This window comes from Struthio camelus, chromosome 18, assembly GCF_040807025.1.
Source record: "Struthio camelus isolate bStrCam1 chromosome 18, bStrCam1.hap1, whole genome shotgun sequence".
Lineage (NCBI taxonomy): Eukaryota > Metazoa > Chordata > Aves > Struthioniformes > Struthionidae > Struthio > Struthio camelus.
The window spans coordinates 18974874-18988055 of NC_090959.1; the positions used below are offsets into that span (position 1 = coordinate 18974874).

The following is a 13182-nucleotide window of genomic DNA, read 5'->3' on the forward strand; positions in this document are numbered from 1 at the left end:
CGCCTGCCGGCGGGCTGGACTCCGGTGGCGATGGCCAGACCGGGCAGGAGCGAGCCCTCGCGCCGGCGGGGCCAGAGCAGCTGGGAGGATGTCCACGTTTAACGTGTTCACTTTTGGCAATGATGGCTTCAAATCGGGCAGCGTCCCCCAGCCACAGCTGGGGGTCCCCGGCGATGCCGCTTACACAAGCGTCTGCCTGGAGCCGGGCAGCGCCATGCTGAGCTCGTGTCTCCTCGTGGCTTGTTTAGGACCACGGTTTCCCCTCGTTGCGTAAGCTGTGCCGGACCCTCCTGGCTCGGCGCCTAGCGAGACATTTTATCTCAGGAAGGAATTAACGATTCAGAGCGGTAGGACAAAGCACCCTTTGCTGGGAGAGCTGACACCCAGCCCCGTTCCTGCTGCACGGGGACTGCCCGCGGCGCTGGGAACGCCGTCGGCCGGGAGCGGGCGGGCACCTGCGGAGGCGTCGGAGCATCTCCAGGAGCCGCTTCTCCGGCTGAACGTCAGAGGAGCTGAAACACCCCTTGGCCCCGTGCCGCAGGCTGCCCCGAGCGCGCGGGAAACTGCTGCCGAGTGCCGAAGGGCAGGTCCCCGGCGCGGTCCCGCTGCCGCCCCGAGCGCCCGGCTCCCCTCGGACGGCTTTACGTTCAGCTTGTGTCCTGCCTGCAGAGAGAAACATTTCCAGTTTAGTAAGGACGTTTACTGAGTGTAATAGGAAGAACCCCTGGCAGACTCAGCCGGAGGGCAGGCAGCGTTGCAGGTCACTGCTCTTGTGCCTCGTTTGGAAACTCAAAATTCACGGGTTTTTAACCCCGGCTCTTTCATTAGCTCCCAGTAACTGAGCTCCGGTTTTGAAGAACTGTGTGTGATCGCATTGCTGGTTTGCACGTATGCTTGGAGGTGGTTATTAGGATGAGACAGACAGTGTTTTCTAGAAGTTGAGTGTAATGATTTTGACATTTAAAGTTAAATATGCAGCCAGAGAGCAGGGAGGGAGCATAGTGCCCACGGTGTCCCTAAACAGGAACGACTAAATAATCACCGTAGCTGCCTGGCCATTGGCTCGAAAAATTACCTGCAGATGTCTGTGTAGATGCCAACACAGCAGCTTGTGTGCGAAATCCTGAGTACAAGTATTAACTGGGATTTGCTTGGACCCCTGGAGATGAGCTGATTTTCCAAAATGTCTCTTTTGGAGCCAAGAGCAGATCCAGGCGCTCCAGCCCAGCGTTTCTTCCAGGGCTCAGATCAGCTCGTAGCTCTTGGGCAGCAGCTCCGGCTGATAACGACATATCCGGTAACCTGTTGCTCAATACTTTTCCCTGTTTTACCAATCATTATTTACATTGGAAGATATTAAAACCACAAATGGTGGTTTATGTGCTCAATCCGTTAGCCCAGCTTTTACAATTTAGGCATCTTTCCACTTTTCTGCATCAGCGTTTTGCTATATAAAGACCTGCTGTTCCTGCATTTTAAAGCACAGAAGACGCAAGGACCAGGTGGCTCTGGGCAGCTCAAAGGTCTCCCCCTGATCAAGATCTGACCACAGGAGCAACAACAGCAGGCTTTGAAATTTGGGCTAAGACCAGGTAAAGAGGGTCGTCATGGTATTACTGGGTGTTGGTGGGGGCAGAGTCACCTTTGAACTTCTGAGCCTTACAATATACTCTGGTGAGCAAGAAAAAGCCATGCAAAATATACAATTAGTGGCAGAAAGGCAGATAAGCAATCCAGCTTTATGTTTGGTGACTAGCCGAAAAAATCAGGTAGAAAAGTTGACATAGTAAAATGAAAACACTTCTCTGAAGAAAAATTTGGCACAAAAAATTAAGGATTTTCTTAAATTCTTCAGTAGCTTCTTAAATTTATTATTACTGTTGTTATTATGAGGTAAAAGCATGTCATTAAAAAAAGAATTGAAAGGCTTTATTCCAAACGTGCTTTGCTTGTGTAATTGCATCATTAATTTGCATACGCAGTCAGAGGGCGGTTATAGTGCGGGAAGCTCAGTGTAGTCTATAGGTTATTGGTAATGATTTCACCCGGGAAGTTTAAAACTATGTCACAGTGACCAGAGAACGGAAAGGAGCGTGTCGCCCGAGGTGCACATAAGCAGGGAGAAGCAAACAGTCACTGACGTTGTGCAGAAGTTGGCTTGAAAAATTGCCCGCAGATGTGCATATGGATGCCTGCCTTCCTTCCCTCTCTTCTGCGCACATCCAAATCTCTTTGCTCAACGTGTCTCTAATGCGTGGATAGTTTTGGTCCTCCTGAAACTCAGCTGTGTCCAGCAGGAGCCAACATGTTCGAGTTGCTGAGCGTTGCCGTCCTGTGTGTCCTGCTGGCCCCAGCACGGAGCCAGCTGTCCAAAGACGCCGTCCTCAGGATCAATAAAGGTGTTTTGCGTGATGGTGAGTCAATGAGCTTCCTGCTTGTGGGACCCCAGGAGAAAGGAACGATGGTCCCTGGGGTTGAAGCCGCCGTGCTGGCAAAACCCCAGAGGATGGGAACAGGAGGGGAATATTGCAGGGAAGTGACAGGTCACAATGCTTGCGTGCAAAACCCTGAAACTAAATGCTGAGTCTTTTTTTTTTTTTTTTTTTACTTAGTGAAAATTTTAGCCAGCTGAGCTCCTAGACGGAGGCCCCACTTTTCAGGGAGCAAACAGAGCCCCCCTCTCAGGGGGTGTAAGCCCAGCTGAGGACTGCCACGCTGCACCTCACGTCAGCTCTTAGGATTTAGCAGTGCACAACCCCGGGACTGTGCAAAGCTGTTTTCTAGAGAGGCTGCAGACAGATTGCTCTGAGTTGCCTCTTGTCCTAGTGTTTAAAAGATCCCAAAGCCACTTTTCTGTTACACCATAGATAGGGAAAAACGCCAGCAGGGAGTCAGGAATTAGAACAGACAGTGATATTGATGGAGAGCACAAGCCCCTGCACAACCCGCGCTCGAGCAACGCGACAGCCAACGGTGTGTGCACGGGGATGGAGGCAGCTGCCGGTCCCGGCTAAAAGCAGGTCATAACGGTTGCAAAAGCAGCGCTGCGTTGAAGGCTGACTGTGTGCAACGTCTCCAGTTCTTGCAGGCTCCTTCCAGCAAGGCGACGCTCTCCAAGGCGCCCTGGGTGACGTGCCGCTTGGGAGCGGTGGGCCTGTCGCGGGTGGGCGGACGCTGCTGGACAGCCTCAGTGGAGGTCTCCTTGGGGGTGGTGGCCTGCTCGGTGGCATTACTGGTGGCTTACTGGGTGGTGGTGGTGGAGGGCTGCAGCGTGGGCTGACTGGTGGCCTGCTCGGTGGAGGGGATGATGCCAATGGCGGTGGGGTGGTTGGTGGCTTGTTCGGTGGAAGAAGTGGTGGAGATGCTTACAGAAGAGCCCCCAGAAACATCCCTCGTCCCGGAGGCTGGCCGGCAGCGGGCCGCGATGACCCCAGAGGAGACGGCCCCATGGGGGTGGCCGGAGGAGCTCTAGGTCCAGGAGGTCTGCTCGGGGACGGGGGTGTCCTCGGCACCGCGGGGGTCCTCGGCGGCTCCGGCGGCGTCCTCGGCAGAGGAGGGCTGCTGGGTGGTGGCGGCGTCCTCGGCGTCCTCGGCGAAGGAGGCTTGCTCAGCACCGTCCAGGGGCTCACAGGGTAAGGACGTGTGGCGCACAGCGCTCTGCAGAGGGAGCAACCGCTGAAGGCTGCTTAGGGGCAGCGACAGTGGTATTTCAGCGGGTGCTCAGCGCTGGTTTACAGCTGGTGCTTCTCCGGCATGACCGTTGCCCGTAAATCTACCTAGATTTGCATTGCCAGCTGCAGAACAGTCTCTTGAGCTATGCAAGGAATGGCTAAAGGTAGCTGAATAACGCTGCCCGCAGGCAGCGCGCTGGGCCGTACGTCAGCCCTGGGGAGCAGGTCCACGGTCTCCAAGCCAGTGCTCAAGTTGCTGGGAAATTTCCCACTGTAACTCTTGATTACTTGAAACACAACACTGGGCAGAAGAACATGCGGTAGCAAAGTGAACAGACCAAAGCACCTAGTAAAACCAGAGCATAACCTAAGAAACCCTGGTGGCTCTTGTCATGCCTTATCTGGACGGGCTGGGGCTCGCCCGTCCCGGGAGCGAGCCACGAAGCCGTGGGGCCGGCCGTAGTGCTCGGACTGTGACCGTCCCCCTGTTGTCGTGTGCTGCAGGCTGCGCATTGTTGAGCTGACACTGCCCAGGGTGTCCCTGCGGCTCCTGCCTGGTGTCGGCATCCACCTCAACCTCTACACCAGGGCGGCCATCAGTGCCAAGAGGTAGGTGAAGACCCTGGTGAAGGCATTGCGTGGGGCGGGTGTCCCCAAGCTCTGGGGTGACAGGGCACCGCAGCCACCGAGCAGTGGTGGATGGCCACCCTTGGCTTGCTCAGGTGAGAGGAGACTCGTGTCTGTTTGAATGGGACAGCGGAGAGGTGGGCGGCCATGGGAGAGGTGTCCTCCTGCAGCGTCAAGGGCGAGCGAGTCCCCGGGGCCACGTTGGCACCGGACCGGTCCCTGGGCCTCCACGGAGAAGCTAAGGCTGCTGGTAGGACGTGATGGCCCTGAAGGTTTTCCCTTCCCTCTCACGCAGCCTCCTGGGTTTCCTCGACATCGCGGTGGAAGTGAACATCACGTCCAGAGTCAGGCTCACCATGGGCGGCATGGGTTACCCCCGGCTGGTGATGGAGAGGTGCGACACCCTCCTCGGCGGCATCAAAGTCAGGCTCCTGCGCGGGTAAGTGCCCGAGCCGCTGTCCTGCCGGGCACGACGGCTCGCCCCGCACGTCCCAGGCGGCCCGGAGGGACCGCGCCAGCCTCGGCCGCCGGCTCCCTCCCGCAGCCGCGGTGAAGGCGCTGCCGCTCGCCCGGAGTCGCCGCGCCGCCGAGCAGGGATCCTACCGCCGCACTGAGGCTGCGAAGGAGCGTTTCTGCGGCACGCGCAGAGTCCTGGATTGCTTTAACTGACATTGCTCCGTGTCTTCTGAGATGTAGCTGCTTGGCTTGTACAGCACAGAAACTGCTTGGGCTGAGGTTTTCCCCCCCCCACCTCATTTAAGGAGACTATATAGTAATTCATAAAAGGCAGCAATACATTTCCCACTGGCTAGTTTGGGATGCAAATTAGACTTATCTCATGCAAAATCCAAGCATACATGATGCACTTTGCTGCTGCAAGCGCGTTGCTCCAGGAGGTCTGCTCTGGCTGAGGTTCACAGGGAATTGTTTAACAAGACTCATTTGCTTTGCAGCAAGGTTTTTTTTTTCATGATGCTCCTTTATTTTTCCGCAGCCTGCTCCCAATTGTGGACAATTTATTGGCAAGCGTCCTGAACAGACTACTTCCTAATCTGGTAAGTCGGAAAAAACCCTGATACAAGTCCAGCAGCGTCGTGGCATTGCAAACGGGGGTCTGAGCCCACGGGTTGGGTGCTCTGATTTCCCATTGAAGACGAGGCACAAATGGGCTGCTAGTGCATGTCCTTGTCTGGCTCCGAATGGAAATTCACCTTTTCCTGTAACTCCTCCAGCTGTGCCCAGTAGTCGACGTTGCCCTGGGCCTTGTCAACGACCAGCTGGGGCTCGTGAACTGTGAGTTGCTCTCCTCGCCGTGCCTCGTCCTCCTCCCTTGCACCCATCCCTGCCCTCGGCTCCAGCCGCGTGAGGCCTGAAACGCTCCTCAGCTCCGGGCACCCCTGGAGGGCAAGAGCAGATCAGCCGGCTCCATCCCAGGGACCCTGCATCCCCGGACAGCAGCCGCGGGGCAGATCCCCAGCTCATGCGGGATGCCTGTCCTCATCTTCCTCCCACCCCCCCCGAGCCCAAATCCCCCTTTTCCCGGCCTTTAATTACCCACTGAAGGCCTCTGCGTGCATGAAGGTGGGCAGCGATGGGGGCGGCTGCGAGTTCTCCCCTCCCTTTCCAGCTGGGCAAACGCTGCTCTTCAGGGCGGTGGTTCAGCCTGCAGCGTTACCCCTGGGCGCAGAGCACGCCCTCGAAGCCATGGGCGAAGCCATCCCCTGGGCTGGCTGCTGCTCCGAGTCCCCCTGCAATCTGGGGGCTTTTCCAGAAGAAAAAGAGCAGATGAGGAGGTGGGAGTTATATCCTAACCTGGTGGGGAACCTCTGATTCGCCTTCTCTCCACGCAGCGCTGGTGCCCCTGGGTTTATTAGGAAGCATCCAGTATACCGTATCGAGCCTCCCACTGGTAACCGGCCAGTTCCTTGAAGTAGATTTGAATGTAAGTAAGTCCTGGGGGTTTTTTTTGCATTCATATGAAAGGGCAATGTTTCACAGCAGCGCTGCGGTTTGGGAATGGCTCCTTGAGCTGCCCCGGCTCTCGGAGCAGGAAGCTCTGAGGAGCTGCTGTGCAAAGCTCGCAGCGAGTCTCGGTCCCCGCGCTCTGCTCTGGGCTCAGCACCGCCGCGGTCACGGGAGAGCGCAGCCGGGGTTTGCACCGCGTGAATCTCTGCAGGGGGAAACGTCACGCAGCCTGATGTGGGCTGGTTGAACGTGCAGTGATTTCACATCAGAGGGACTTTTAAGTTAACCATAAAGGCAAGTATCACCACAGGCTTCTGCAGCATTTTGAAAGGTGTATACGTCCTTCCCCGGAAATTGCAGACCGTAGTCGAGCGAGTAGCGGGAGGCCTGGTTGACTACCCTCTGGGAAGACCAGAAGCTGTCCCCATGCTGCCAAGGGTCCCCATGCCTCCACTGCCACCGATGCCGGACACCAGCTCCTCCCAGCTGGGCCTGTCTGTGAACTTCCTCAGCTCGGTGATATCGGCCCTGCAGAAGCAAGGCGTCTTGGACTTGGACATCTCCAGCGGGATGGTGAGTAAAACCCCCTCGAGACAGGGCCAGAGAAACACTGCCTGGCTTTGGGGTTCAGAGAGATTAAGGGTGGTCAGGTAGTCACCCAACTGGTCTTATTTTGCAATGCTTTAGCATGCATTTACCATTTATCAGGAATTCTGCTATCTTGGGCAAAAATAGAGGGTCCGAGAACGAGCTGGTAAAAGCCTCAGGTGCATTGCTGCGGCAGAGTAGGAGATACCTGCTGAAAGTTGTCACGCACACTCCAATGCAATGTCTCCTTCTTGTCTGTAACAGTTTCCCGAGCTTCCACCACTAACAACATTGACTCTTGGAGCCCTGATCCCTGCGGTGAGTGCATTCAGTCGCCACATTACACTGCAAACAGTCCGGTAAGAGAAGAAGTAGGCAGAGACAGGGGAGCTCTCCCTATCTCTTCTGCTCAGAGACATCATCTTAGACTCAAATCTCAGAGTCCTGCAGACTTGAAAGAACACTGAATCACGCTGAAAATTGAAAGCTGCAGCAGGCCAGAGTCTGATTTATCACCCTGTCCTTTTACATCTCTCCTGTGCCACAAAGGAGCCCCGTAGCTACTAACGCACACCTAGATGGAGGGGCTGTCTGTGGTCCTCTGCCCAGGACAAGGCGTCCTGACCTGGGCTCTGGGTTTCCATGGTGGTTGAACTCACAGCTGGCTTGAAATCACTTAAATCAACTGGGATACAGCCTGGTTGGACGGGAGTAAACCTGGCCCCTGCAGAGCTGCACTGACTCCAAATGAACATTATCCTAGCAGGCAACTTGCTCTCTGATTCATATTTACTTACTGGTTCTGCCTGTTCAAGAGTCAACAGCATGTGTGCCCCTGCCACCAAACGCTCTCCCTGTGGATGTTGACAGGTTTTCAAGGCATACCCTGAGTCACGTGAATTGTTGCTGAAAATTGCAGTCCCTAAAGCACCAGTGGTGACCTTAAAGAAAAACAAAGGTGTGATCCAGCTCACGGCTACAGCGGAAGTGATGGTGATCCATCCAAATGATACCCAGAAGTCTCTCTGCCTTCTGAATATTGTGTGTATTAAGGAACAACCCATGCAAAAATGCCTCCCTTGGTGAAACGGTTGCTGCCCATCTTCCCCTTCCCCTCTCCCCAGATGCAGGGGGGGCCTGTAAATGTGGGCGTGCATCTGCGGTGGAAAAGCCCATGTTGTAGACTTGGGCGAGGGCTGTCAGAGCCAGCTTGTGTCCTGACATCTCTGTTGTCTGCCTGCAGGATGCTGCTTTGCTGGCCCAGTTTTCTGTTGAAGACCACAAACTGAAGATCAGCGTCAGCCTTGAGAAGTAGGTGTTAAATTGGTGCTAAGTTTTCACCAGTCACATTTGATAGTGAAAGGCTGCTCTAATGCAAGCCTGGGGGTGGTGAGATGGGACCGATGGCAAGGGAGGATCCTGGCTAGGTGTGGATGAGGAAACTGGTAGAATTAGACCATCTACAGAATTGCCTGAATTTTACTCACTTCTGCTTCTTTTCTTCCATAGGACTGATCTCTCCTTGGTGTCTTCATCCATCGGTGATTTTGATGTAAGAACACGGCCAGCTTCAGCAATATGTGAAATCTATTGCAGGAAGCAAAGCACTGATAGATATTGGTTCAGGAGAAATAAGGGCCAACTGCAGTGTAACTTCTGTGTCATATTTTTAGTAGAACCTTTCTTTTACCTCTGGAGATGGATGTTTTTCCATGGATGATCCTTCAGCAATTTTCAGGCAAAATCCCGTAAATCCATGCGTGTGAAAAATAGTTATGGGAAATAGGAGAACAATCCCGATTGCTGACATCAGGATACACAGGGCCAGAGGAGAAAAAAGCAGGAATTGTCTGTATTTAGGAGCGGATGTATTTATATTGCACCAGAGGCAGCTGAGAAGCACAGTGAGTTAGCCTGGGCAGAGCTGCACGTGGCTGCAGCGGAGGCCGTCTTGATACCCGAGCTCTGTGGGGCTGCCCGGCACGGCGCGGTGCAGCACAGCATGGGGCAGGCTGTGCACTTCGTCATCCACTTCAGCTCCCAGGCAGCTCCTGGGCCTCAGCCAGCACGCTCCAGTTAAGGCAGCAGTGGGGAATGTCCTCTGTGAATAGCGGTTCCTTCCTTGGTGGAGGTTTTCTTCTGTTTTGTCATTCTTCATCAAAAAAGAGAAGTTTTGGGCTCCTTGGTGTATGCTTAAAATATTCTGCTCATATCTGTGACATTTCCTAGTGATGCACCTGGGGGAAGGCACATCCTGGTGTTTTGTAGGGGACAAAATCGAAATCCAGGCGCAATCTCATGGTTCTCCTTTCCTAGGTTAACTGGAGACGAGGTGCGTTCGGTTTGCAGGGGTGGTTAACTGCAGGCAGCTCGGAGCACCCGCTGGAACGGGTCTGCGGAGGCCCGTTATTTTTGGACTATAAATTGACCGTTAAATGTTTAAAGCAAGGTCCATGTTCTGTGACCTGGGGGATTTGCATTAGACCAGGGTGGAGCCGGAGCACCAGGCGCTGGTTCAGCCGGGGCCGGAGGAGCAGCGCTGGGCTCCCGGCACCGGAGGGCGGCGGGAAGCCGGGGCCGGGGGCAAACGCGCCGGGCTGACCCTCTCCTTGCTGCAGATCTCGCTCCTGGAGACGCTGGTGGGCAAGATTTTCGATGTCGCCTTCCTGCCTGCAATGAACAGTAAGGAGGCTTTGATTCCTCAGCCGTGCATTCATTTATGCTAGACCGTACGCCGCACAACCTTTGTATGTATTTTTAATTTACCTCAGCTATGCACAATAGGAGCCAGTGGAACTAATTTGCACTAACAATGGCGAGACTCATTTCGGGCGACAGGGTATTTGTCGGGAAGGGAACAAACACGTAGGGAGACAAAGGCCCTCGGGGAGGGGGCTGCTCGCCGCTTGCCGGGCGGCTGGCAGGGGACAACTCACCACCTCCTCGGCTGCAGCCTCCGCGACACGCAGCCCTCCAGAAAGCCTCGCTTGCATCGAAAGGAGGGATGTGAACAAAAGAAGAAGAGTTTCAAGAGACAAAACCACAGATGAGAGTTTAAATAGCTGTCCCGGTGCCTTTGTGCCGGTGGGTGCTCACGGGGACTCGGTTCTGCCCCGCAGGCGTCCTGGGAAGAGGCGTTCCCCTCCCGAAACTGCTCAACATCGACTTCACCAGCGCTGAGGTGAACGTCATTGAGGTGCGTGGCCGGGCCGGGCGCGTTTCCCGGGAGCATCCCGCCTCGGCTCCTCCGCAGGAGGGCCTGCCCCTGGGGGCTGGAGCTAAAGGCAGCGCCCGCCGGTTCGCCAGGACCTGCTCGTGTTGTCGGCGTGAGGCCGGGCGCCGCGCCGAAGCAGCCACCCGGGGTTTGGTGCGTCTTCCGCCGGAGAGGTGGGAAGTCCAGCCTGCCGCGAGGATGCTGCCCAGCACGGCGAAACGAGCGCTCGGGCCTGTCCGCCGAGAAGCTGCGGAGCCGAACACGCTCTTACGGGAAGAAAATGTAGATTTTTGTCGGTCCCAGGCTGTGGCCTGCCGCGTGCGCGGAAAGATGCTTGTATGTCTTGCGCGCTCGTGCTCAGCGCTAATAAAGGTCAGCCTTGGCTGCAGCCGCGGCGGTGCCCGGGTTTGCCCAGCCGTGGTCCAGCCTGGCCAACATCCAGCCCCCGACGCGCAGGCGAGAGACCAGGAGAGGCTGGACTTCTGCTCAGACCCGAAGCTGCGGGAGTCTCGGGTCACCGAGCTTGGGCGGATCTTTCCGTAGCCCAGCTCCCACAAATTGGGAGCTTAGCTCGCGGGAGCAATGGCACCACTCATCGGGTGCTCCCAATATGTGGGCGCAGCCCTGGAGCTGCACCGAGCGGTGCCAGGGCTCAGCGAGGAGCGTCCTCACCCCGTGTGGCTCAGTCCCACCTGAGCCTTGATGTTTTGGGTGGGGGGGGGGGGGGTCAGGGCCGCGCGTGCCGCATTGGCTGTGCAATTCGGGCAGGAGGGGAGGAGCGGGGGGTAACGGCACTGCCTGCTCCGGAGAGGTGATGCATGTTTATACGTGCAAGGGGCTCGGGGCTGCGGAGCAGAGCGCGGGGCAGCGGGTCGGGGCGGGCCTGGGCTGCAGGGGTGCTCGGGCAGCTCAGCGGCCCCGGGCGCAAGCAGGTGCTTTGTGCTCCCGGGATGCTCCAGCTCTGCTGCTGGACGGAGCAAAGCAAGAGATGCCGGGTGACACCGGGTGGCTGCAAGCAGCAGCGGCCCCTCGAGCCATGGCCGAGCCCCGGGGCAACGGCGCAGGGTTGAGGCAGCGTGGGAGCCCTTGGGCTAGCGCTGCTGGTGGGGGTCGGTGCTGCTGCAGCGCTCAGCTCCTGGCGCTGGGCGTTGTGGGGAGCTTCTGCCTGAGAGCATCCAAAAATCCACTTGGCTGAACTGGGAAAAAAGGAAAAAAAAAAAAAACCCTCCGAACACATTTCATCCGCTCTTTAAAGCCTCTCGCAGGCGCACGCGGCCACGCGCTGGCTGCAGCATCCCGCCTGGCCAGGAGCCGTGTCCTTCTGCTCACTTTGCCAGCAGAGTTTGCTGGAAAATGTTGTGCATCTTCAACAGGAAATTCCCACATTTCAGAGTTTGTTTTGGCCCTGAAAAGTTCATCACGAGGTGTTTTATGGGATGAATGACTGAAGTATTTACATCTGAGAACATGAAAGTGTTCTCATGGAAGGGAATTGCTCTGATAACATGGCACAAAAATCTATAAAGTCTGAAGTATTAGGTAAAGAAATTAAAATACGCATACGCACAAACATATATTTTAATATATGAGTAAAATCAGAACTATATGAAATGGAAGTAGAAATAAAAGAGGCAAAAGCAAGAGGAAAAGCTGAAATGGAAACTAATGCTCTTGCTCAGGTTTAGGCTATTGTGGGAATCTGTGAAAAGCGCAGATGCGCCTCTTCTGATGACCCAGCTGTCCCGAAACACCCCTCTCCTTTGCAGATTGCTTCCATTATATGTTTTTTGCCAGCTTCCCTGGGGCGGAGGTGACTGCTTTCGTCTCCTGCTCACCCTTTCCTCGGCAGCTGAGGAAGAGGAGGTGCGGACACGGCGAGGGGCGGCTGCAGAGCCGGTGGGGCCGGGCCCCAGCCAGTGCGGGAGCAGGCAGCTCCCCGAAGGCAGGTGAGCAGGTCTGCCTGCGGGTTTCGTGGCATTGTGTGCTTCTTCATTCTCCTTCAAAGGCAGGATGTCGAGTTTGCTGCTGCTAACCCCAAAGAGCAACATCTTCTGGAAACCCAAATGAAGGCCTTGGCACTGGCAGGTGCAGCGACAGAGACGGACGCCGTCCAGGCTGGCGCTGCTGGTGCATTCCTGGTGCCAGAGCCATGCAGCACCTTCACTCTGTCCTCAGCTGGGTGGCTGAGGAGGCTCCATCCTCGGAGATATTCAAATCCATCTGGATCTGGTTCTGGGCAGCCTGTTCTAGGTGACCCTGCTGGAGCAGGATGGTTGGACCAGATGATCTCCAGAGGTCCCTGCCAACCTCAGCCCTGCTGTGAGCAGTCCGAAAGGCCATAACTTGGTGGGGGAGTTTTGTGCCTCGAGCAGGCCAGTGGAGGATAGTGTCCTTCCATAGCATGGGAGGGCCTACCTGCAGTCATCGCTGGAGATCCCGGTGCTGCTCCTCACCTGCTTGGCATGCCCAGTCTGCTGCTGAGCGCTGGCACCGGGGCCACAACCCCAGCATAGAGCACAGCCAAGTTCCTTATTCCTTTCGCTGAATCCACAGGTCTGGCACAGGCGGCTTTGCGGGAAGGCCACCTCCCTGAGGCACGCTGTGCTTTGAAATGCGCAGTGTTTCCAGGCAGATGGATGCTGCTGGACATGCTGTCCTTCCCTTGGCTCGCTCTGTGCAGGCTCCTGCACAGGGATGCATCCTTGTCACAGCCTTGGGAGCCTCCTGAGCCCACGGGTGGTGCTGTGCCGCAGGGGATTGGGGGGTAAAAAAAGAAATCTACTCCGTGGCCAACAAGCTCTCTGGAGTCTATTACCTTGAGGACTGAGCTCAGCCCTTTGCTCCCCAGGGATGAACAGGAGGTCGTGGAGCCTCAGCTCTGCACAGGGCGGACGGCTCCCATCTGGAGCGGAGGATCCTGGGGGTCCCGCAGGTGCAGGCTCCTGGCAGGGCTCCTGGGGGTCCCGGGGTGCAGGCTTGCAGGGGGCTGCACAGGGGCCACCATCGTGCACCTCCTAGTGCTGCAGCCTGCCAGAGCCCAGTGCTGGGGCCAGGACAGGCAAAACACTTTGCTCCAGGGGCCGGGGTGGGATCGGAGCCCGGGCAGGCGCAGAAGCT

The 13182-nt window shown here is 56.3% G+C and overlaps 1 protein-coding gene across 2 annotated transcripts; it reads left to right on the forward strand.

The window, feature by feature from the left end:
• The first annotated feature begins 1503 nt into the window (after positions 1 to 1503).
• Positions 1504 to 10452, forward strand: BPIFB4 (BPI fold containing family B member 4). Of its 2 annotated transcripts, none has more exons than XM_068912287.1 (16): positions 1504 to 1592; positions 2298 to 2414; positions 3080 to 3632; positions 4176 to 4280; positions 4594 to 4737; positions 5293 to 5353; positions 5531 to 5591; positions 6149 to 6240; positions 6624 to 6836; positions 7116 to 7169; positions 7722 to 7892; positions 8095 to 8162; positions 8361 to 8403; positions 9470 to 9533; positions 9971 to 10047; positions 10158 to 10452. In XM_068912287.1, exons 2-16 carry the CDS (start codon positions 2306 to 2308, stop codon positions 10179 to 10181), a joined length of 1839 nt encoding a protein of 612 aa, XP_068768388.1. In that variant the 5' UTR covers positions 1504 to 1592; positions 2298 to 2305; the 3' UTR covers positions 10182 to 10452. The 2 variants fall into 2 exon arrangements, with proteins under 2 accessions (XP_068768388.1, XP_068768389.1); XM_068912288.1 differs by having other exon boundaries at positions 1506 to 1592; positions 2295 to 2414; positions 10158 to 10265.
• The last annotated feature ends 2730 nt before the right edge of the window (positions 10453 to 13182 follow it).